The 24,541-nt window shown below is 44.6% G+C and overlaps 2 protein-coding genes across 2 annotated transcripts in view; both read right to left on the minus strand.

Moving 5' to 3' along the window:
• The window catches only part of ALKBH8 (alkB homolog 8, tRNA methyltransferase), a 245,775-nt gene that overhangs the window by 131,235 nt on the left and 89,999 nt on the right, over positions 1-24,541 (minus strand). The window lies entirely within an intron of this gene.
• Positions 92-2,917, minus strand: SLN (sarcolipin). The gene is made up of 2 exons (XM_053385762.1): positions 2,737-2,917; positions 92-702 (listed from the first exon to the last, which is right to left on the minus strand). Exon 2 carries the CDS (start codon positions 603-605, stop codon positions 510-512), a length of 96 nt encoding a protein of 31 aa, XP_053241737.1. The 5' UTR covers positions 606-702; positions 2,737-2,917; the 3' UTR covers positions 92-509.

Consider the following 24,541-nt stretch of genomic DNA (forward strand, 5'->3'; position numbering starts at 1 on the left):
GGTATTGCACTAATGTGGCTTTGAATCCACCCAACCCCCCCCCCTTATGAGCCAATTATCTTTTGAAGAAAATTAATGAGAAGGAAAAAGATGCATGCTCCTTAGTTCTTTATTCAAATGACAGCAACAGAGGATGAATGAAGCTACGTGGTCACATTTCAGGTACGTAAATCTGACCACACAAACAAGAGGGAGTCAGGAAACAGACAGACACAGACTTGAAAGGTGCTGGCAGTCACCATAATGGCTCCATGTGTTGATTGTGAGGGACAAGGGTACGTCAATGCTTTCATTGCTTTGTAGCGAGCTTACATATTTGCATCATCCTAGGTCAATTTGAATTTTTGGGCAGATATAGGCAAGAGGTATTTTAGAGTATTGTTTTCTTTTTTAAAAAAATTGACACAGAGACAAAGAGCAAGCATAGGACTGCTCCTATATAGTAGAATTTGCATTCTTTTTCCGAACGTAGATCCCTCACTCACTCCCAAGGGGTAGGAGGGAGTCTTTCAGTCTTGGTATGACTTCACCAGCAGCCACATGAGGAGAACCGTGATCAGTACAATCATGAAGTTGAGGAAGAGCTCTTGTGTGGACCGTTCCATGGCTATGAAGAGACGAGGGGAGATCTGAGGCCGTGGGGGGGAATGCCAAGGGCCACCTTTCGTTTCGCGTTGTCCTTGAGATCAACCTTGTCCTCCCCTAAAGAACAAGGAGAAAAGCCCAACAAAACAAGACGTGTGGAAATCGGAAAGCTGCTCCAACACTATTTATACCGCTGTAAGTAAATGTTATTTCAACTGCTAACCTTTAGAGCGAGTAAGAGATTTAAAAAAAAAAAATAGCAGGAGGTATCTCTAACAGCTTAGCGCCTTCTTCAATTTCTGCTGTAAAACAGGCTCTATTCTCCATGTCACCAAATATATATATACACAAGCGCACACGCACACACACACACTGGAATCCTGAGGATCTCATTTGGATTTGCGATCCTTTTTCTTAATAATGATAAATAACAATACCTTTATTTATGGTTTTGTAAAGGGGAAAGACATTGGCAACCACACTTGAAGGGGAATGTAATGATTAAAATCTTAATATGTGTTATTTTAAAAAGAAAAACCATGATTTCATTCCCTTGAGGGAATGGGATAGCTGGGGACGGTCAGATTTTACTAGGCTCCAGTTCTCATCCTCTCCAGCTAGCATGGCCAATGGGAACATCTGGTTGCCCATTGTTTTTCATCTCTCTGTCATTTTTCTTAGCAAAGGGACTAACGCGCATGGAGGTTAGTTGTCTTCTAAGACCATAAGTCTTCACAATGATTGGTACAAACCACAGTTCCCATTAGCTTTTTTACATCTTTGGCAATGCTTTGGTCCATACATCTTTGAAAAGTGCTATTCTTCTTCTGTACGTAGTTACAAAATGCTGAATTTTGCTTAAGAGGCTGCACTACCAGTTTCAAAAAAAAAAAAATTATAAGCAGAAAAGATTTCCATTTAGTTAACTGCAGCCAGTCTGGGTCTTCATGTCTTTTATTTAATGTTTCAAGTTCTCTAGGTAAGTCATGGATAAAGAAATTTACCATCAATCCTGTGCTTTTTTTAGTGAAAGTAATGGTGCAAACCTATGCTTTTTTTATTCAAAAGTAAGTCCCACTGATCACATCCTTAATTCCACTGAGTAAAAGCGGACTTAATACCAACCGTGTGTGTATAGAATTGAAAACTGAAAGCAATAATACCATCAAACATTACTTTGGAAGTGTTGGCATTATAAACTCGATATTAATAATTTATACCCTGCCCATTTGGCTGAGTTTCATAAAAACTCATAGTATTATTTTTAAAATACATTAACAATAATAAACATTTAAATAGTGCATTTTTAAGAGTGCTTCATGTAGATTTTCTCAGTAATTCTTACAAACACCCCTGTAAGGTATGTCACCATGCTGTTTCTTCTGTTTTGCAGATGAAAAGCTCAGGCTGAGAAATAGTGGCTTAAAGCTGTGGTTCACCGCTGAGCTGAGATTTGGTTCAAACTTGCAGTCCACAGCTTATTTCTCAGCCATTATGTTAAAACAGCCTTGTGCAATGTCAGATCAGCATAGAATTATCAAATCAAAGAATCGTAGAATTGTAGAGTTGGAAGGAACCTGAGGAATGCAAGAATCTCAGCATGTGCCACCCTGTCCAATTTGAAACCAATAATTGACCTTGCCTATCTTCGTAAATGATATTGCAAATGCTACATTGCCTTCAGTTCTATCAGCCCTTAGGTCAAATCTGCCATGGCTATTGGGTTCAGTCCTAATAAGCGGCTCTGATCAATTCATTTCTCATTGGTCTCAGTTCCTGGGGATAATAGCAATTTGTCTCACAAATGTAGAAAGAGAATAAATGAGACAAATAATATAAAGCTGTTGGTGCCGTAAAATTGTAGTCCCGCCCATAGAAAAGGAACAGGTGTACCCTGATAAAATAAATGCTAATAATTGCAGCCAGCAAGCATTATATAATATCATATTTTTTTATAAATAAATAAAAACTAGGGAAACTTCAATGTTACACACTGTTAGAACCAGGAAGGACTAATGAGACATTTTCAGCATAAACACAAGATGCTTTAAATGTCAGACTGTTCTCAAACTTCAGGTGTTTAAGTTTTCTATCATCTTTGAAGATAGAAGGAAGATCTATGCATATAAAGCAGAACATCTCTTGATCTACCTGAAGGGGATTGATGGAGCACAGAGCTTCAGCCTGTGGTACCCAGGGCTTCCTCAGCTTCTCTTCATCTCCCAGTGCAGTCTGGATTCCCAGTTCCTCAGCTGGGACTAAAGTAGCCAGAGGAAGGAGACCAGCAAGGGAATTGGCAACAAAAACAATGACGTCGCCAGCTGCATATTTAAGAGAGGTTGGGCTGATGAGCGGAATTTTGCTCAGGCTATTTATGCATGGAGCGAGAGAGGAGGGGTATGTATTGATTTACATATTTCCTTTGGATTCTTTCCTGCGGTTGATTGTAAGAATGCCCAGGAATACTTAACAGAGGAGGGAACTTCTAGATTTTTTTTGAAGGCAATTCTGCTTCAAAGCCAAAGGATCATCCACAAAGAGAGAGGGGACCACAATTGCCAGGAATGTTCTGTGTTCTTCTTGATCAAGGCAAGACTTTACTCGGCCTTTTGAGTGGATTCCAGATTCTCCTTAGTTTACTCTATAAGCGCAGCCACCTGTCGCTGTCTTAAATCCTGATTATAGCAGCCTCTTTTGACTTATCGTGTTCCTATATGTTTAACCAAAGATAGAACAGTGGGAGCAAAATAGCTCTTGTGTGCCAAGTCTTAAGTAACAAAGTACTGATGTCAAATGCAGAGAAAGGAGTTCAGATTTAAAGTATTCTGAACATGTGTGCCTTGATTGCTATGTGTATTATTTAGTGTATTAGTTAATAGTGTTTTGATGCTCTCCCCCTGACCGCATGCTTGCTTGCTAGCTAGCTACTTTATTTCTTTATATGTTTTTATAGTGCTGTTGGTGCCTAATGTTTTGAAGAGACCAAGAGGACTGGTCTCTAATGCCTGGAGCTTTTTTTAAAAAATGTATTTTTATTAAAGATTTTCTTGATTTACAAAAGTATGTGCAATGTCTCTCTCTTGTATTTTTTCCATGTAACATTTTTACAAATCAGTTTCATTTGTTGAGACATTAGGAAGAAAAGGGGGAAAGGGGTGGGGGGGAAGATGGGGGTCGGGTTGCGATGTTTCCATTTTACTTAATATATGTTGGGTTTGGTGTCAGCGTTGCTTGTGCAGGTTTTCTGCTGTTCACTTGTGTTCCTTTGGTGGTGAGAGAGGTTGGGGTTGGCCTAGGGTGTGGTTGTTCCTTTGTGGATGGCTGTGGTGGCTGTGGTGGTCTTTGTTTTCATGTGTGAGTGGGGTGGGTGGGTGTTTTGGTTCAGGTTAGCCATACTGATTTGTATGCTGTTGGTGGATTTTTGTCATTGTCTTGTTGGACTGTGTATGTGAGAAAGGTGAGCCATACTGGGGTGAAATGCCTGGAGCTTATGTTAGCCCATTTTATTTTGTTTCAGTGAGAAAACCCGGTTTGCATTAAATGTGGGAAATCTTTTTTCACTTTTTAAAACGGAAGGTGCTTCCATACTTAACTTCACCTTGAAGCATAGAGAAGAGTGCCTAGCACAGGACCAGTTAGGACACCAACATGCACATAAATGCCGGGTCATAGAATCATAGAATTTTATAATTGGAAGGGACTCAGACGATCATTTCGTCCAACCCCCCACTTTGGTTAAATGGGCCAAAGTGTGACTGAGATAGGGCAATTGAAAAATCCTTAGACAGTATGACCTGTCCTATGGATGGTCTCCTAGCATGTCAGCCTGATGTAGCTGAGGAGTTGTCATGTGACAAAAAAGCAGCAATGAGATCCTAAAAAGCAGCAACGAGATCCTAAAAAGCAGCACATTCAGATTTCTAAGCCCCACATTGTGTCAAGGGAACTCTTCCTCCCTTTGCCTCATCTGTCAGAGGGCGGGGGGGGGGAACGACCCAAGGCTATGCACATACACACACATCATCAGCTTGAAACACTGTGTGGTTGTTTGCCACCTCTCCCCTGTGCAGTGTTTCGAGTCACACTGCTGTACAGACCGGAGAGAGGGCAACGGTTGTCTGAAATGAGTGCAGCGCAGCTTTTTGCTTTCAAATCAGATGGAAGCTGGTTCGAGAGAAAGTGCATCATCAGGTGTATTTCTCAAGCAGCTGCAGGATACTGATGGATTGTGGGTGGCGTCTTGTGTACTCAGCTTCAAGCACCAGTGGTGGGAGTGCACTAGAGCTGGATAAATGGTCATGTGTACACACAGCTCGAGAGGCTTTCTCAGCCTGGGAGAGGAAGAGCCATGTTCAGGGAAGGAGTTGGGGGTCATGGGAGGGAGCTGAGGGGAGTTGAAATAGCAGGGGGGGCCGGCATGCTATGGAGAGAGGAGACAAGTTGATTAAACAAGAAGGTGATTGAGGAAGTCAACAAAGTAGGCTTTGATCTCAGTCCATTTGAAATGCAACGACCACGTTCAGATTCCTCCAACGTAACCCCATGGATGTCTGCATAGAAATGAGTTTTGCCGAGTCTCCAGCATAAAATGGCAGCCTTCATGTTGGGCAGGTGCAACAGCCCATCACTGGTGCCTGCACCTGCTTTCTTTGATTCCACCTTACATACTTCTCTCAGATAAGGCTATCAGTGGCTCCTAGCCATGATGGCTAGATACTACTACCCCCAGTGTCAGAGGCGGTACATCTCTGAATATTAGGTGTTGGGAAGCACGAACAGGAGAAGGCTGTTGTGCTCATGTCCTGCCTGTAGATTTGCCCTGGGCATCTGATTGGCCACTGTGAGAACTAGATACTGGATTAGAGGGGCCTTTGGTCTGATCCTACATTATTCTACCCTTTGTGGATCTTTGCTTCCCATTTCTAAACAAATCCATATCCTTTAACCTTTCAAAAAAAATGCCCGTCCCAAGTTCCTTCTTCATCCCTTACATATTCAGACGTGAGGTCCTGGTCTATATTTAACGTCCCCGTGTTTGTGACAAATTCCTCTTCAGTAATGCACCAAGCAGCATGTAGTCCTCCCGTATAACTTTACATAACGGGACTGCAATTTCTCATAATGCTGTTCCACAGAGGAGACTCAATCCAAGATGGCTGATTTCAAAAAGCTTAAGGAACTGCTGGGTCAGAAATACTCCCATGGTCAGAAATGCTCCAAGAGAAGGGAGTAAATCCTTCTCAAAGTTGGGAAAGCACCAACTAGGATTTGGAAAGGAGGCGTGAGGACTCTAGGACCCTGTCAGAGACTTGCACCTCTTTCAGCAAACCCCACCTTGGGTTGGACGTTGGACCACCCCAGATGTTCCTCAGAATCCCTTCCAATTCTACGATTCTATGATTCTATTGTTCCTCTTTTGTTATCTTCTTTGGTGATACATAGTTGGACGAACTTTCGGATAAGAGCAAAGATGATTCCAGCAGTTAAATTTCTTGAGGCAAAAGTGAACACATGCATATTCCAGGTAGCAACGAAGGACAAACAAATCTGTCTGTTCTGGTTTCTCACAGTAGTTCAACTTTTGGGTCTTTATTTCAGTTCTCTACATTTCTGTATCAGTTTACTTTTTAAAGAGAAAGAGAACAAGAAAGCCATCACAAAAATTCATTGGCATTTTTGTGTGCACTTCTGATATCGATGATGAAAAATTATATCCTGTCCTTTCTCCCAAAGGAGCAGAAGGTGGCAATTTTGCCTAATATATCATCATCATCATCATCACCACCACCATCATTATTAAATTTATTATCCGCCATTCACCAACAAGTCCCATGGCAGGTCACAGCCATTCAGCATTTAAAAAAACAGTTACAACAGATTGCAATCACAGGAATAGGGTGTGCCCTGAAAACACACATCTCAGATGTCAAAGGTCAGGGAAAAGAAGTGTCTTCAGCATTCATCAAAAGCTGCATAATAGCGAAGAATTCAGAAGCCACCTCTGTTGGGGAGGAAATTCCACAACTTGGCAGCATATACACATCTTTCCCAATATGCATTTTTGTATGTTCTTTTCACTTGCACATGAACTTCTATGCACACTTTCCCCTAATGCATGCATTTTGTGTACACATTTTTCCTTTGGAGAGGTGCATTGCAAAATTTGGAGAAGTGCAAATTTCAAAGAGCTGTGTTTCAGTTTGAATATTGTTTCAGGGACCGTGACTTAGGCAGGTCTGCGTTTTAAGCTGGATTTCTCCCCAGGCCTAGTTGCAACATCAGTGAAGTGATTCGCCTGTGAGGTGCAACCTCTGTGGTATTTTCTGGCACACTTCAGCAGACCGCTTCCTATTTAACAGGAATGGGAAAGGCATGCACACTGCTTGATCCTCAGAGAGAAGGAGCTGACTCAGCTGCCTTGAGGGAAATCAAGCTCATGGATAGCATTTACAAGGTTAAACACTGGAGGAAGCAAAGGCCTAATATTAACAGACATCTTAGTCAACAGAAACATCAGCTGGTTTTAGGAGTAGCAATGAACTTTTCTCCCATTGGGTGAGTCAGCACCCTCCCTCCTTCATAATTTATTAAGATATTTGTAGTGTAATTGACAGGGACATATGCCAGCAATTCAAATTGTGACTCAGTTCTCAGTCTTGCACCACTCCCACCCCTCTTGCTCTAAGTGGCCTGTTTATTTTTTAAAAAAATTATAAAGCACCCAATGTACATATATTGAATCAAACATTCACATGTTGTTGCATATATATTTTAAGGCATGAATTTTCAAACATTGCAGGGGGTGATGAGGGACTAGAAGTCGACTTGTGATGACACAAGCGCTAGCCAATCACCCCTCTGCACAACTAGCTTCTGGTGCTGACATTCCTGTTTACCCAGCCATTCGATGACTGAAATAAACTGACCATGGCAACTGTAAAATTAAGAACTGTGAGGGTATGTGATTGTTTTTTAAAAAAATGTTTTTAGATGTTCTATGTGCATTTGGGAGGCATTTTATTGCTTTTGCTTTTTTAAAAAATATGTTTTTATTTGGTTCAATTGAACTCTTTTAACATTCTGGTTCCTTTGAACCAGCTCCTTTGAGAGGTAGGATTCCATGGTGGAAGTGAGTTTGGCAACCCTTCCTTCCAAAGTGAGGAAAGCCTGGCAGGACAGCTTACTCTATGGTCTTAACTATAGAATTCTCAATTTGGAATATAAAGGGGTGAGACAATCTATTCTGGGATAAATTAGCATGTAGGTTATATGGAGCTGATTTATCCCAGAATAGATTGCCTCACCCCTTTATATTCCAGACCGAGAACTGCAAGACAGGGTCTTCAAGAGAGGGTCTTCTACAGATACCATCTTATCAGGAGGTCTGTTCCATATGAAATAGGATTCAGGCCTTTAGTATGGGGACATCTTCACTTTGAAACTCCCGCCCATTACACATCAGACAGGCACCATCTCTCCTGATGTTCTGGCACCTGTTGAAGACCTTCCATTTTCTACAAACCTTTTAAGTGACACAAGACATTTGGGCACCTGAGGTGAATCTCAAAATGTTATGCCCCCCCCCCACCAGCAAAGAAGGAGTGAGTAAAAATCTACCGGTACATCAGGAACAATGAGGGACTAAAGATCTACAAGGGTGGGAGGAGACCACCAGAACCTCCTATTCACCAAGAGGCCACTGTAGAGGTGGCATTGGGGGGCTGCCAACGAGGTAGCAGATTTGGACCATGTAGACCTACCTGAAGCATCTAGTCCTGCCTGGTGTAAGGTATCTGCCGCCAGAGTATTCCCAAAGGTGGCTGTGCAACTCTTGTCTGAAGGCCTCCAGTGTAGAAGAGCCTTCCCTCCCTATAGGTCATTGGTCCCACCGTGTAAATACTCTTACTGTCATTCATTTGATAAAAAATAGAGTCCATCTATAAGTACTTGTTCCTGGTAAGCCCCACAGGAAGATTCCCCAAACCTGCTTATATTTTGCCCGTTTCCCTGAATGTGTTGATTGTTCCTAAGGCTGCAACATTTAGTCAATACAGTGGTACCTCGGGTTAAGTACTTAATTCGTTCTGGAGGTCCATTGTTAACCTGAAACTGTTCTTAACCTGAGGTACCACATTAGCTAATGGGGCCTCCCGCTGCTGCTGCTGCGCCGCTGGAGCACGATTTCTGTTCTCATCCTGAAGCAAAGTTCTTAACCCAAGGTAATATTTCTGGGTTAGCGGAGTCTGTAACCTGAAGCGTCTGTAACCTGAAGCATCTGTAACCCAAGGTACCACTGTATATTATTTGGATCAATTAATTGCAAACAATGTGGTTGACTAAGAGGTGCCCCTGATTCATTGGGTATCTGGTTTTTAATTTTTGAAAAACTTATTTTTATTATGAGCACTTATTACAAGCAAATACCATCTTAAAAAGAAGTATTGCTTCCTGTATGGGGGAGAAAGGGGTTGGGGAAACCTGCAGACGAGACCCTAATTATTACAGAGGCAGTCAGCACAGATGCAATTTCTAGAAGCTTATCTTCACAAATTATTGTGCAAGCCACTTCATGAGCCTGTGCCAGAAGTGAAATGTGAGAATTAAGTGAAATCCAGAGCAGATGAGAAGATGAGCTATGAGCCTGAAAATCCTTAGCTGCAAACTCATTAGGGCTTTACATGCAGCCTCCCTTCATATGTTACTTAACAAGTAAGAAGAGGAACAGGATTACATCCCTGACCCTACCCTACAAGTTTGGTGGTTAGGCATTGGAATATTGCTGGAGAAGAGAGGAGGGGAGGTAGCGCCATCACCTCCCCCGCACATTGAAGGGTATTCCGTTAGAGGACTCTGGGGGTGTGGCCCTGTCCGAAGCCTGGGGAGGCTAGGGCCTAAGGCACGACCCCTATCGGTGGCCCTGGGGGAACTCCTAGTTGATGTGCATCAGCAGGACTCCCCCTACTGGTGGTTAACCCACACAGATGGGCGGGAGTCAGATATAGTCGTGTGGTTTCCAATGCCTAAGCCAATACCGCTCACAATCTGTAACCAATAAAGTTGTGGCCTTTTTTAGCCCATTAACCTAAAATACCGTTGTCAAGCATCTTTATTCAACCTCGGGGGGGGGGACTTTGCTACGCAATGCATACTTCACATATAACAAGCTTTCACCTGAGAAGAGGAGCAGGATTGCACCCCTAGCCTCACCCTAACATCCACCCCCTCTGGCAAGCCTGCACACAGTGTTAATTAAACAGAGCTGTTCAGGATATTGGCCTGTTTATTTTCCAGAGCATTTTAATTTGTCATAGCGTTCAGCTTTCTTCTTTCTTTCTTTTTTTGCCTCCTTGACTGCTGTTATGCTGTCTGGGCCCCACATCCCCCCCCCTCACAGAATTGTTAATAATGTTTCAGGCGTTTGGGATAGACACACGAAGCTGCCATCTTTGTCCTCCGAGACAAGGGAGCTTGCAGTTTCAGACCAGCATCTTGACGATGCTAACGGGACAGTGATCTTGTATTACACAGTGTATACGTATCTTTAATCTACAGTGGACATTTTCCTGATCTGATTCACTGTTGGGCACAGGACAGGGAGATGCCAAGAGCATCTCTGCCAAATGTCGCAGCTGTGTTTCTCACTTCTCCACTACTGCGCGTTGATCGCCGGATCGTGTTGCCACAGTCGAAACGAGAGGCCTGTGAGCAGATGGCATATTTTCTTGTGTACATGAGCCATATAGTCAAGCATACCCCGGTTGCTAGGCAACTGCAGGCCACACTGGAAATAGTGACAGCAGCAAAGTCAGAGGGTAAGAGGAGGCAAACTGAACCTCCTTATTGCAGAGAAGGAACTAAGATTCAGAGCACAGCTCTGGGTGACAGTTCCCCAGCCATTTCTTCTCTGCATTATCGTATTGAGTCACTTGGTTGAATGGCTTCCACTCATTCACCAATGCCATGAGAGCCTGTGGGGTGTAATGGTTAGAGTGTTGGGCTACGACCTGGGAGACCAGGGTTCGAATCCTCACTGAGCCATGAAGTTCACTGGGTGACCTTGGGCCAGTCCCCATCTCGCAGCCTAACCTACCTCACAGGGGTGTTGTGAGGATGAGATGAGGAGGAGGAGAATCATTCACAACAGCTTGAGCTCTTTGGAAGATAAAAGGGGGTGGGGTATAAATTAAGGTTACCAGATTTTTTTTCAATGAATCCAGGGACACTTTTCAACTTCAATGGATTTTTTATGGGGACTGATTTGTAAATCCAGGGACTGTCCCTGGGAAACGGGAATGTCTGGTAACCTTAGTATAAATGTAATAGATGCTGCTGCTGCTGCTGCTGCTGCTGATGTCTGCCACATAGGGTATCTAAAAGCCAAACGATACATTTATCAGGAGACCCCAGCACATTTCGATTAAAAGTAGAGAACAGGTAAAATGCCCCTCACTTCACTAGAGCATGCTACAGTGACCTTCCTCTTCGCAGCAACTTGTGTTTCTTGCTATTATGGATGCTCTCCTCGGTTTTGCACCCAAAAAACTAGGTGCAGAATGCAAGCAGCTGCTACATACATCCACTGGATTCATGCATGATCTGTGGTTTTTGAGGGTTTTAAAAATGCTCTTGTCCCCCCTTTTGAACAGCAGGCCCCTGTGCCATATCACAAATTGCAACTGAAAGCCCTTTCATTTTTGAAAAGTTGTTTCCATGTGGCATGGACAGCTGCTATTTTCAGAACTCAAGTCCCAGTAATGCAGAATTTGGCTTTGCTTGCTGTTGCTTTTGGAAATTTGCCTAGATTAATTTTGGGGAAACCTAGCCAGGTGGGCGGGGTAGAAATAAATTATTATTATTATTATTATTATTATTATTATTATTATTAGGCATAAATTAGTAGGTGCTGCCCTTGGTGCTGAAAATAAACTGTTATTCAGAAGTTGAGTGTTTCTGGAGTGGAACTTAACTCTCTCTGCCTGTTTTAGTGGCAAACCTGTCAATGCAACTAAACTGTGCAGAACCAAAGCAGACTCTCCCCCCCAATGCAAGGATACTGAACTTGACAATGGGACAGCAGAGCTATTTAATCCATATGTAAGTGCTAGAGAGTCGATTCCAGATGTCTGGTTCAAAAATATAATTGCATCACAGCATGAAAGGCTTTGCTGGGCTTGCCTCTTTCCATACAGCAGGAACTCAGTTACACTGAAATCCACAGGGCTCCTCTGATGGTGAGTAATTACTGCTTTTTCATGCTCCAAAAGGAAACCTTTCTATGTGCAAAAGTGACGTGGTCTTGTATTCATCTGAACGTGCTTTGAACCCTCCTTCAGATCTTCCCACCCAGTGCAGGAAGGCTGGGGAGTCAAGCAGTTTGGGATGGGAATGTTTGATAGCCAATGTTATGTTCGCACGTGTTCAGAGAATGCATGAATAGGACTTTATTTTGTGTTCTATGGAACGCTACCTAATGAAATCCAGCTAGCACCAGCTGTAATGAGTTTTAGGCACCCACTTAAGACTTGGCTATTTCCAAAAGGCTTCCTATGACAACTATTCCCTATTTTAACAATCTTTTTGTCAGGTGACTCATTCTGCACTTCTGGTCCTTTAATCTAGTTTACTCTGATTTTCATTCATGTGGTGGTGATTTTAACTGGGATCTTGTACACCACGAATATATGTTTTTAAGGAGTTTGTGGTATAGAAATGAATAAAAAATAATAACAGTAGGCTTGTAGCAAGCGGACAAATACCCCCATTTCCCGTTAAAGTGTAGACATAGCAAACCCCAGCCACCCACGCCGTTGTATAATCAACAGTTCATATGATCAATCTCGTATCTCAGCTCCCATCAGAGTGACTAGGTACAATGCAAGTGAATACTCTCACAAATTGTTCAGAACTCTTCCTCAGGCTTTATGTTAAGTACATAAAATGTAACAAAACCATAGATGCCTTGCCCTTGCTTAGACGGAAAGTCCAGACCAAGCTTGGGTGCCCCTCGTTCAGCATCAAAATAACACAAGAATAGCCTTGTTGCATCAAAACCAAAGTCCCTGTCTAGGCCAGAATTAGTGTTTCCAGCTGTTCTAATATGACATCAATGCTGTAAGAAGCAGGCCCAAAATGGTGACACAATTAATTTCCCTCATATCAGCATTCATGCAGCTTCTACCTGAGGGATGTTCACCCTCAAGCAGCATCAAGCAGATGAAAGTCCACCTTCCCAAAGCAGCTGTCGCCACCATGGTGGAAAATAAATGTCATGGAACGAGTTGGGCTGTGTATGCAGCAGACATTCAAAGCATGCTTTGCCCCCAAAGGATCCTGGGAAATGTAGTTTAGTCCTCATGGAGTCACATCTCCCAGAACCCTTAACAAACTACAGTTTCCAGGATGGTCTGAGGTGGGAAATGTGCTTAAATGTCCAGTGTATACAGAGGGGGGAGGGGAAAAGAGGCGATACCCTGACGATAAGGCTGCAGAATCTCTAGGAAAGCTGACAAGACTGGCGTCAGGAGTTGGCACTGCCAGGCCTCTGCCAAGCCTCGCACCCCTGCAGGTGTCTCACCGTTGATGTGCAGAGCTTCCTGGCCCAGCTGCTTTTGCTGTTCACTTGCCCTCTCCAACCACGCAGTTATTTAATGACAGGCTTGAGCAGATGGAGCGCCATTTGTGACTGCACAATAACTGGGGGCGCTTGTGTGGACTGGGACCAGAAGAAGAGAGCAAACAAATCAGCTGAGGTGATGGCTGTGAGGAGGCAGGGGCGTAGGAAGGGGGGCGGTCTGCCCCAGTTGCCATCATGGAGGGGGGTGACAAATTATCAAGGAACAATTACTGCCCTACTAGGGCGGTTCATAAAAAACTTTTTTTAAAAAAAATGCCTGCTCTAAAGGTCTTATCTTACTACACTAGGGATTATATAGCTATACAGTGGTACCTCAGTTTAAGTACTTAATTCATTCCAGAGGTCTGTACTTAACCTGAAACTGTTCTTAACCTGAAGCACCACTTTAGCTAATGGGGCCTCCTGCTGCTGCCGCGCCGCCGAAACACGATTTCTGTTCTCATCCTGAAGCAAAGTTCTTAACCTGAAGCACTATTTCTGGGTTAGTGGAGTCTGTAACCTGAAGCGTATGTAACCCGAGGTACCATTGTATATGAAATTTCAGACCCCAACGTCTTGCCTCTGGTCCCGACGTCTTCCACCAGGACTTCGACCGCCTGTAAACCAGACCGTGACTAAGTCCTACTCATCATGGTGAGATTAGATTGCTGCTGTGCAGTCCTGTTTTTTAAATAAATGTTTTCCTTTTCAGATAGTACAGAGCATGGTGAAATCACAATCAATAAAACCTCCCCTTTAGTAGTTTCAAGCCCTACTACAGGTTCCACATAATATCCATACTGCATTTACTGTGACAGCACCTACACTTTGCTAGACTCTTTTCAGGCACCTGCTAAAAGCATTCTTCTTTAGGCAAGCATACCTAGATGCTTAGGAAGTTGAAGTAATTTTTATCTTAATATTTTAGCTTTTGTGTGTTTTAAAGTAGGATTGTTAATTTTTCTTGATTTTACTGCTGTGGTGTTTTGTTTTGTTTTGTTTGGTAAACCACTTTTCAGGTTTTTTAAAAATAAATTTTATTAAATAAATAAACAATAAATATGCATAAAAGGACACAAGCCAAAACACAATCCATCCTGTAGATTAATGAATCTGTCCACAGTCGCCTACTTGTTATCAGAGGCCCAGAATCCACATACCTTTGTAAGAAAATATGAAATAACGTAAAACCGTTTTTGCAGGCAAAAAAAAAAAAACCAATGTGTGTGGGAGGGTGGCAATAAATTTTCCTCACTGGGTACCACCTGACCTTCCTATGCCTCTGTGAGGAGGTGCACTCAAGCCCAAGTGCCTACCCCCCTCCGGCAAAACTGGAGCTGACACCATATAGGCGCCAAGGCACTTTGGGGTCCCCCCCAATGTTCAGAGGGTGAAGGAGGCTGCACGCAGACCGGGCGCAGCTCCGGTAGCCGGCAGCTCCTCTTTCTTCTGCCACATGGAGGAGGGACAGAGGAAGCAGCCCTCAGTCGGTGGCGCAGGGCAAGGATGAGGACAATACTGGAGTCAAGCGTGGCATGGCTCTGTGGTTGTTGGCTCCTCCTCTTCCTCCTCCTGCTGCTGCTGCCACTGGCCAAGGGTGGCTTTCCCTGCCTTCCCAGGGGGAGGGGGAAGAGGAAGATGGGGGCCACCAACTGCTAAGCCTGTGCTGCCACTGCATTTGGCTCTGCCCCTGGCACCTCGCAACGTCATGCATGTGACATCAAAACAACGTGCCACATTGTGCTTGTGGTGTCTGAATGTTGCGTCGGGCCTCCACTATCTTTCCCAGAAGCTGGTGCCTCTGGCTGACACTCTGAGCTGCGATAGTAACAGAAGAACTGAGCAACAGCATAAATCTTCTTTATTTGCAGTGCTGGAATTGTTTGCATTGCTTGCAGAGACATAATGTTTGTGCTGCGTTGATTGCAGACCCATAATGATCTACTACTCTTCCAGTAGTGACATAGGGAGAAATTAATCCTGAGCCAGTGTCAGTATAGCTGGGCATAGTGTAAGAAAGGACAACCAACATGATGAAGGGATCCAAGTAACTTTTCACTGGAACAAAGGCTAAAGTGTTTGGGGCTTTCTAATTTAGGAATAGAAGGCAAATAAGGGCCAAGCCATATGTTAAGTGGCAGAGCTGTGGTTGTATCTCCTGATATATTTATTATCACTTAAAAGCAGCCCTAGGGGTGTGAGAGCTAATTGGGTCAGAGCAGTAGCGCTGGGGGCTGTCATTGTGCTTCTCTCCAAACCCGCTTTCTGATCTAAATGCCCTCACCACCAGAGTTTCTGTTAGTCCTGCTGGAGAAATCAGCTTGCTGGCAATTGTTTCCCCAGCAAGGTCAGCAGCACCATCCTAGCCATGTCTACTCAGAAACACTGTAAGTACTGTTGAAATCCAGGAGAGCCTGGGTGATTTCGAACATCTCCTCTCCACAGACACTGAAGAATATCGCCCTCTTCTTGGCGTCGTTGGTGACCCCTTTGGCTTCTAGGAGGAAGGTGAAATGGGAGGCATATGCTTCCCGGTCTCCTGATGCTGGTTTGAATGGCGAGAAGCTGCTGTCGGTTGCCATCCTGAGTTCCTTGGGTCCCGGAGCTGAAACCTGGATACACAATGCGAGGCAGCGGTGGGGCAGGTGGCGGTGCTGCAGTGCTGTGTGTGGCAGTCAGCTCAGCAGGATCCCATCCTCGTCGCCAGTGAAATATACTCAGAGTCGAGAATGGATTTCATGCTCTTTATTCAGCTCATAGTGGTGAGGAGGAATGGAAGTTCCCCCACAATAGCTGCTTTATATACATTATTTACACAATGGGCTGCATGTGATTGGCTAATTCCAGGATTCTCCTGTAGGCCAATCAGGTTGTGGATTCACTTCTACCTGGAGCTGGATTGGGTGGCTCCTGTGGACCAATCATACTGCTGCATTTTGGATCCTATTGTTCTAGGACCAATCAGATGGCTGCATTTTGGATCCTATTCAACTCAGTACATAACACCTGTTAAATTCAATGGGGTGAGTGGGATTAGGACTGCAACCTAAATTAGTTTGACTTGGTATGCTTTAAAATCAATAGGACTTAAGCAATGACTGACTTATCCTGTTGATTTACTTGGGACCCAACTTCAGCTAACGTAGTCTGGATCCAACCTCTTGGCTCGTTGATGCTACATTCACAAACATTTTCTGCTCTTTTCTATGGGCATATACGGTCATCCTCAAACCAGTTATTGGTACAGATAACTGAGATGGTGGTATCTTGCTGAGGTTTTCATAAGTTTGAGAAATCTGCAACTCTCCAGAAAAGAACTGGGAAGTTAAAGAAATAGCCAACTGTTTGTTCTCATTTCATCACATATCCCCTCCTGAAGACACTGAGCAGTGGCCATTGCGGTTTCCTTGTATGGATCTGCAGTGTTACTTGTACTTTGCATCATCCGCACAAATCCGACAGGAGTTTAGAAAGTGACAACAAACCAAATCTGGGAAGGAAAGAATGATAAGAGGCACTTTGGTCTTAAGACAGAACAGAGACGATTCCGAATAGAGAGGCAATGTTTACAGGAACTATTTTAACTTGACCTACTTATATTTTCTCGCTCTAAGAATAGAGCATTCCAGGCTTCTTGCCATGTTCCAGGATTTCCAACAGTTTAAGAGAGCAAAATCCCATGCACTTTCCTAGGTGGAGGGGAACAGTGGTGCTATTTACAGGGATCTGCGAGTAAATCTCCCTTTCTCCTGTTTTGGGTTTCAGATCTTGGCACGGAAAAATAATTAATTAAAAGTGGTACCTGCTGTCTAGAAACAGACTGACAAAAGCCCCAGTGTGGGAGCCGCTTCCACACCCGGTGCAATTCCCATGCAGCTGCATGCCGCATGGGAACTGCGCCACTGCGTAGGCAAGGCTAATCGTGCTGCTGTTTTCCATCTGCCATTAGACCAGGTGCCGATCCAATGGTAAAGAACCACACAGGTTGACTCCAGCCATTCAAATGCATCATTCACACAAGAAGCATCATAGGATCGCAACTATTAGGTGTCAAGTACCATCTATACATCATTTTCATATAATTTTCCCTCAGGTTATAACAGGATGTAAACTTTATATCATTATTCCACAATCGTTCCCACACCTCTGTCTCGATATTATGACCAATATCCATTGCCAGTACAATTGTGTCTGCCACAATAATGCATTTAAGCATTCCCAGTTTCAGTAAATTAAATCACTATGCTTAACAGTTCTCGCAGGTGGAATGGCTATATCGCAATACCCCTTCGCATGTTTGTGCATGAAAGCTGCTGCAACCCTTCTCCCTGCACTAAAGGTAAAGGGACCCCTGACCATTAGGTCCAGTCGTGACCGACTCTGGGGTTGCGGCGCTCATCTCGCTTTATTGGCCGAGGGAGCCTGCGTACTGCTTCCGGGTCATGTGGCCAGCATGACTAAGCCACTTCTGGCGAACCAGAACAGCACATGGAAATGCCGTTTACCTTCCCTCCAGAGTGGTACCTATTTATCTACTTGCACTTTGACGTGCTTTCGAACTGCTAGGTTGGCAGGAGCTGGGACCGAGCAACGGGAGCTCACCGCATCGCAGGGATTCGGACCGCTGACCTTCTGATCAGCAAGTCCTAGGCTCTGTGGTTTAACCCACAGCGCCACCTGCGTCCCCCCTCTCCCTGCACTACTTTGGATCATATCAGAAGACTCAGCCGAAGGAGAAAGTCCTGCGCTATGGCATTTCCCCCACACCAGTGCCAGTCCTTCTGGGATGGGGAGGTTCTTCTGGGTGGGCTTCTCCCACAAGGCCTGGGACTTCTTGTCAGTAATTCATTCTCTCATTGCTGGATCATGTGATCCTTATTTACATTCCATACTGCTGGAGTTGGGGAACAGAAACTCAGACAAGAGAACTTCCGTTCTTTGTGCTTTTGTTTTCCTGCTCTTTGTTCTGTGCTCTCGGCCAGAGAAGACGTGTGTGAGACACTGCTCACACCAGCCATGTTTTGTTGTTTTGATTTGCTGCAGATTAATAAATTTCGTGATGCCACATGCCTACACAGCCTCGCTTCCTGCATATCTCTGCTAAGCGTGCACACAGCTCCACTGGATGTATGTCACAGTTCTCCTGCATACAAGGCATTGTACGCACACTTTTGGCAGTGCACAGGCAAGTGCAGCCACCTGGCAGATGCTCCCAACTTGAATGGTAACATGAGAAGGAGTCCATGTTTTCCATGGCTGCTTCCCCTGACATACATATCACCTTTAGGATTATTTTGGTTCTTTGGCTTCAAATGATCAAGTGTTGTCTTGTGACACTCAGCAGCCTTGTTCTGCCTTTCAGCAAGGAGTAAAAAGCAGACTCTGCCTCTGCTAAGCATTGCTACATTCATCAACAAGAGCCTGGCAATGCCTAACAGGCGATCAGCAGCAGCTGATGCATGCCACCAGCCCATGCCACAGAGGTCAATCGCAGAGGGACAGAAGGGCTACATCACATCCAGGCCAGGTTTGCTTTTGCCATGAGTCTGGTGGCCGTGAGTCTGACTTTACAGAGGGCAATCCTCTAGTCCACATTTCCCAAACTTGGGTCTCCACCTGTTTTGGGACTACAATCCCCATCATCCCTGACCACTGGTCCTGCTAGCTAGGGATGATGGGAGTTGTAGTCCAACAACAGGTGGAGACCCAAGTTTGAGAAACCCTATTCTAGTCAAAGCTCTAGTTGGAGGTGTTTTCTATCCAAAGGTCTGTCGGGTTAGACTTGTTTAAACCATAATAAGGGGGAGCTGGGGTCTTGAAGTTGCCCATCAATGCTGAAAACCTGGACATCAGATTGAGTGAGGCACACAGATCACCTACCTGGTCACGCTATTCCTCACTATGGTGAGATGCCCTTGATTTCTGTTTAAATTACAGCCATTATTTCTAGGCAAATTGCATGCAGATCTCTGTCCTCCTTTACCCTCTTGAGGGTGACAGGTTTCCTCTTCTTTCTTTTTTTTTTCAAAGTTACCCCACATAGCTGATAACTGAGTTCTAAGAGAGTTTTAGCAGCTGAATAAAAGGTAAAGGGACCCCTGACCATTAGGTCCAGTCGTGGCCGACTCTGGGGTTGCGGCGCTCATCTCGCTTTATTGGCCAAGGCAGCCGGCGTACAGCTTCCGGGTCATGTGGCCAGCATGACTAAGCCGCTTCTGGCGAACCAGAGCAGCGCACGGAAACGCCGTTTACCTTCTCGCCGGAGCGGTACCTATTTATCTACTTGCACTTTGACGTGCTTTCGAAATGCTAGGTTGGCAGGAGCTGGGACTGAGCAACGGGAGCTCACCCTGTCGCAGGGATTCGAACCGCCGACCTTCTGATCGGCAAGTCCTAGGCTCTGTGGTTTAACCCACAGTGCCACCTGCGTCCCCCTAGCAGCTGAATAAGATAGGCCAATTCCCAGACTGTTGTAATGTGGAACTGGGGGGGGGGTAACCTTTTTCAGGCTGAGGGTCACATTGACCCATAGGCAACTGTCTGCGTCGCGTTTGCATGTCAGATTGGCTGAAGTGTAAAAATTGGTGTCACCATTTTAAAAAATAGATAAATAAAGAATACGTGTGTGTCTGTGTGTGTGTGTACACACCCACATCTATCGGGGGACCATAAGTAGCCAGCAGACCACAAGGTAGCCATCCCTGCCATAACCTGTCAGAGAATCGGGCAAACTTTAATTTGTCATGTTTTCTCTATAGCCTCTCCCTGTCCCCATTCAGAGCATGCAAATTCCCAAGCCAAAAAATTAGGCTTTACCTTTAAGACTTGCTAGCCTTAGTTTATTGTAAATCTTTAGGGCTCCTTGTTGTTTTCAGAGCTGTGTGGTGGGAATAAGTTTGGCAGATGCAATGCCTTCTATCTGAGCAATAAATAGCACCCATGAGAAGAGAATAACCCACAGAGATTTCCCCAACCATAAAGCAAGAAGATGCCTTTTTAGGCCGAGTTCTGGGAGAAGCTTTCAATATGCCTGAGTTAGAAGTGTAAATTCAAGAGGTACCGGTAATGCTTTTGCCATCACTTACTTCTATGACAGGGAAAGCTTCATCGTGTTTCTGCATGTTGTGGTTCTCAGAAGCCCCTGAGACTAGCATAGTCAATCCAGGAGGCTGCAGCTCAGCCGACCAGCGACTGAACCAAAGTCTGCTTTCTCTTGCCAATGCATAACTAGGAGCATATTTGAGGCACTTCTTAAACCCTTAAGCCCACAGGTCAGAGGTACACACACACACACACACACACACACACTGTATTAAGAGTCAAGGAACAGTCCCGGGGAAAATAAATTGGCAAGAAATTGGCACTACTACTACTAATTTATTTCTTATACCCCACCCAACTGACTGGGTTTCCCCAGCCACTCTGGGCAGCTTCATAACATACAGTACAGTGGTACCTCGGGTTAAGTACTTAATTCATTCCGGAGGTCCGTACTTAACCTGAAACTGTTCTTAACCTGAAGCACCACTTTAGCTAATGGGGCCTCCCGCTGCTGCCGCGCCGCCGGAGCACATTTTCTGTTCTCATCCTGAAGCAAAGTTCTTAACCTGAAGCACTATTTCTGGGTTAGCGGAGTCTGTAACCTGAAGCGTATGTAACCTGAAGCATATGTAACCTGAGGTACCACTGTACTTCTAAAACTTGTTTTCACACCTGCAGGGTGTTTTTCTTTCAGCCATTTACAAAAGTTGACTCTCAAATCTGATATTTAAGCTAATGACCTGTATTATACTGAGAGACTTGCACCGCAAACCCATCTATTTCCCAGCCTGAGCAAGAAAGCAACTATGCAAGTGGTTTGCTTTAGCCTGGAGTCCACAGATTAGGCAAATTTTAACTAGGCTCTCATGCAGCACCTGCTGGATAGGATTAAATAAAGTCTGTGAGCTTAAGATGATCTGCTTGATCTCCACAGATGATTCTGCCAGTATTGACTTGATGTTAATAAAGCAATTAACTTGGAGCAATAAACCCCAGCCATGTGCAATCAAAACATGTCTTCTGTCTTTATACTCCAGTTACAGCAGTCATTCTTTGAGGCATCAAAGCAGGAAAGATTGCCCTTCAAAGCAATTTTTAAAGAAGAACAAAGTAAAGTGGTTGCAATTTTCACTGGCGTGCAGCTCGTCTGCAGTTCGTTGTCCTATAACTTGTAGACTTTGCAGCTTTTGTCACTTAGAGTAAAGATGTTCCAACTTAGTTCTGACAATGGAGGCCCCAGAAGGTCAAAAGCCTTCTAAATAATGAAGTTTCTTGAGTAGAATTTTGGCTACTGTTGAGCTAGGTGGATCCCTGCTTTTGCTGAGATTTTTCATTCTGCAGGAAGGTCAGAGGGTGGAACTGGCATCATTGCTCCCCCTTCCAAAGAGACTGAAGTCAAAGTGGAAAGGGGAGATTTCCTCCCTCCTCCCACTTGGCTCCCCACCATCCAATGTCCTCCTCTGTTTCTCATGGAACTTTGAAGTGTCAGGCATAGCTCTAATGGCTTTAGCCCAAACGTAGCAGAGTTTTCCTGCACAGCGAAGAAGCTAGTTGAGGTGGAAATGACTAGTCAGCTAGACTCAGAATAACTATTTACAGGATTTATTAAAAGGAAAAATAAAACCAGCAGAGTTTCTGCATACAAAACAAGGCAAAATAAATCCTTTCTTTCTCTCTCTCTCTCTTAACCATACACAGCACTCCTACTCCTAACACACCTAACCCAAACTGTGCTAGCATTCCTAGATAACAGAGTTGAGTGCTGGTCGTTAACCAATCAGAGTAAGTAGTTTCTAGGTCAAGCTGACCTTGGCTTTCTGCCAAGAGTAAATTGACACTGCCTTGAGTTAATTGTGTGAAGCCAGAATCTGTAAGTTTTCATGAGAATCAATTAACAGAAACTGAACAGTTTCTTCCTCCTTCTCCTGGGTCAGGAGTTGCCAAGACAAGCCTCATCCCAACAAGGCTGGGGAGCTCTTGACTCAGGCATTTGAAACTTACTTCAGCACCCATCCTTCACTGCACCTGAGGGCAACAGATTAGCATATGGGGTGCTGGGTTAGTCATGTGGCACATACAGCTCTGTCCTCCAGCACCTCGCTGCCCATCCATGCCCACCAGCATCTGCTTCCTCAGGTGACCACCACCATCTACCTAATGGTAGGGCCGTCCATGCCTCCTGAACAATGTGAGATGGGAGGGTGCTGCTGCTGGGGGATGTGGGACTTGCCCAATATCAAGCTTCAATCCTAAACTAACTTTTGGAGGTTTGCAGAAGGAAAACTTGAGTAGGCATCAAGTAAAATTATGGTATAGCCCAGGGGTCAGCAAACTTTTTCAGAAGGGGGCCATTCCACTGTCCCTCAGACCTTGGTGGGGGGGCGGACTATATTTGGGGGGGGGGAATGAACCAATTCCTATGCCTCACAAATAATGCAGAGATGCATTTTAAATAAAAGCACATATTCTACTCATGTAAAAACACGCTGATTCCTGGACTGTCTGCGGGCTGGATTTAGAAGGCAATTGGGTCAGATCCGGCCCCCGGGCCTTAGTTTGCCTTCCCATGGTGTAGCTCATGACATTTCAAGAATTTTTGACAGCAGTTGTTTGGGAAGTGAAATGTTGTGGGCGATCTTTGATAAGTAAAAGCTGTCCCCAGTACCAGTCCATATGAAGAAAACGTCCTGGGATTTCTTGTTAAGTCTTACGTTGTGTTGAAAAGGATGCCCTTAAGCAGGGTCGTAAATAATTGAAGCGCAGCACAGTTAAATATTCATGCGGTTTGTTTATAGTTTCTGGTTTGTTTATCGTCTTCCAAAGCTCTTGACTGCGGATAATGGCTGCTCTTGGTTCACATGTAAGCAACGCAGCAAAGATTTGGAGGGGGAAGGGTAGGTCTAAAATTTTAAGTTTCCCAAACATTTGTAAGCCCATCTTGCAACACTTGTTCAGGGGAGCCTACTCCCAGGTAGCTGTGTCCAGTGGGCTTGCAACCATAGCTGTCAAGTGTCCCTTATTTGAAGGGACAGTCCCTTATTCCAGCGCCATGTCCCACTGCTGTCCCTTATTGATGGATGTCCCTTAAATGTCCCTTAAATTTCAAAGGAAGCAGCTCCTCTCCCTCCCTCCCTGCCGGCCAGGGAGGAGGGAGGCTCCAACTGTGTTGCTTGGCTGTGTTGCTCACCCAATAAGAAGTCTAAGAATGACTGGGGGGTGGAGCTTACATGCCTTGTGTGTGGCTAGTTAATGCAAGCTGAGGGGGGTTTTGAATGCTGGATGCCATTTTGTTGCACGTGCTGCTGCAAACTTTGCAGTGCAAAGCCAGGCCAGGGAGCCATCTTAAGTTGAGGCTGCATAGGCCTTGTGGTGCATGTGATTCAGATTCTATTCAGTTGAACCTCTGGTTACAAAGTTGGTTGGACAGTGTTCTCGAAGCTACCAGCATGAGTTTGACCAGACTGCAGGAGGACAGGAAGACTGGAGTGCCTGGAGCAGGTGAGGCTGCAGGTCCCTTATTTTGGCTGCTGGTCCCTTATTTTCAAGGCTGCCAGTCCCTTATTTTCAAATCTGTAAGTTGACAGCTATGCTTGCAACATATGCAGGGGCTATGAACGGGGTGTGTGTGTGTCTGTGCACAAGGCAAAATCATGCAAAATAAGGAAGACTTTGATAGTCTTTGAAAGTCCAAACCACTTCCAGGCTCTGGGAAGGTCACACAAGATCTCAGGCAGCCCTTTCTGACTGTTCCTCGCCCCCTCTGGCTTTCTATTCTTTTATATATTATCCCACCATCTTACCAAAAACTGCCACTGTGTAAGTAAATCACTCATAAGTTGCAAGCCTACTTTACAGGACTGCAGCCTTAGCAACGAAAGATCAAAACATACAGCATCAGCTCACGAAGACTTGGAACTCATTCCACATTTTGCTTTTAAACCTTAAACTAGTCATTTTTATTTCTTTGCTTCACTGGAATTTAACGTGCTGTATATTCTCAGCACTTGACATAGCTGCTCATGACTCGCTAATGTTCATATCCTCTTTGTCAGGTCTTCCTGATTTAGAAATAATGTTCACATAGCTTCAGGAAGCCCCTTTAAGACAGAGGGAATCTGCCAGGGTCTAGAGATTCGCTGTGTGGAAAGTACTGTCATAGTGTAGCCCTGTCCACTGTCAACAGAATACAGCTGCATAGCAGTGTTGACAGTTCAGCTTTCTTTGCAGTGGGCTTGTGTACGTAGCTATATTTTTAGCAGAGCTGCGAGAGTAATTTGATAAATTTTAAAAGGTGCCCTTGGT

The sequence above is a fragment of the Podarcis raffonei genome, chromosome 4 (assembly GCF_027172205.1).
Source record: "Podarcis raffonei isolate rPodRaf1 chromosome 4, rPodRaf1.pri, whole genome shotgun sequence".
Lineage (NCBI taxonomy): Eukaryota > Metazoa > Chordata > Lepidosauria > Squamata > Lacertidae > Podarcis > Podarcis raffonei.

Coding starts and splice junctions, on each gene's coding strand:
- SLN (XM_053385762.1), bottom strand. CDS start 605: ATGGAACGGTCCACACAAGAGCTCTTCCTCAACTTCATGATTGTACTG.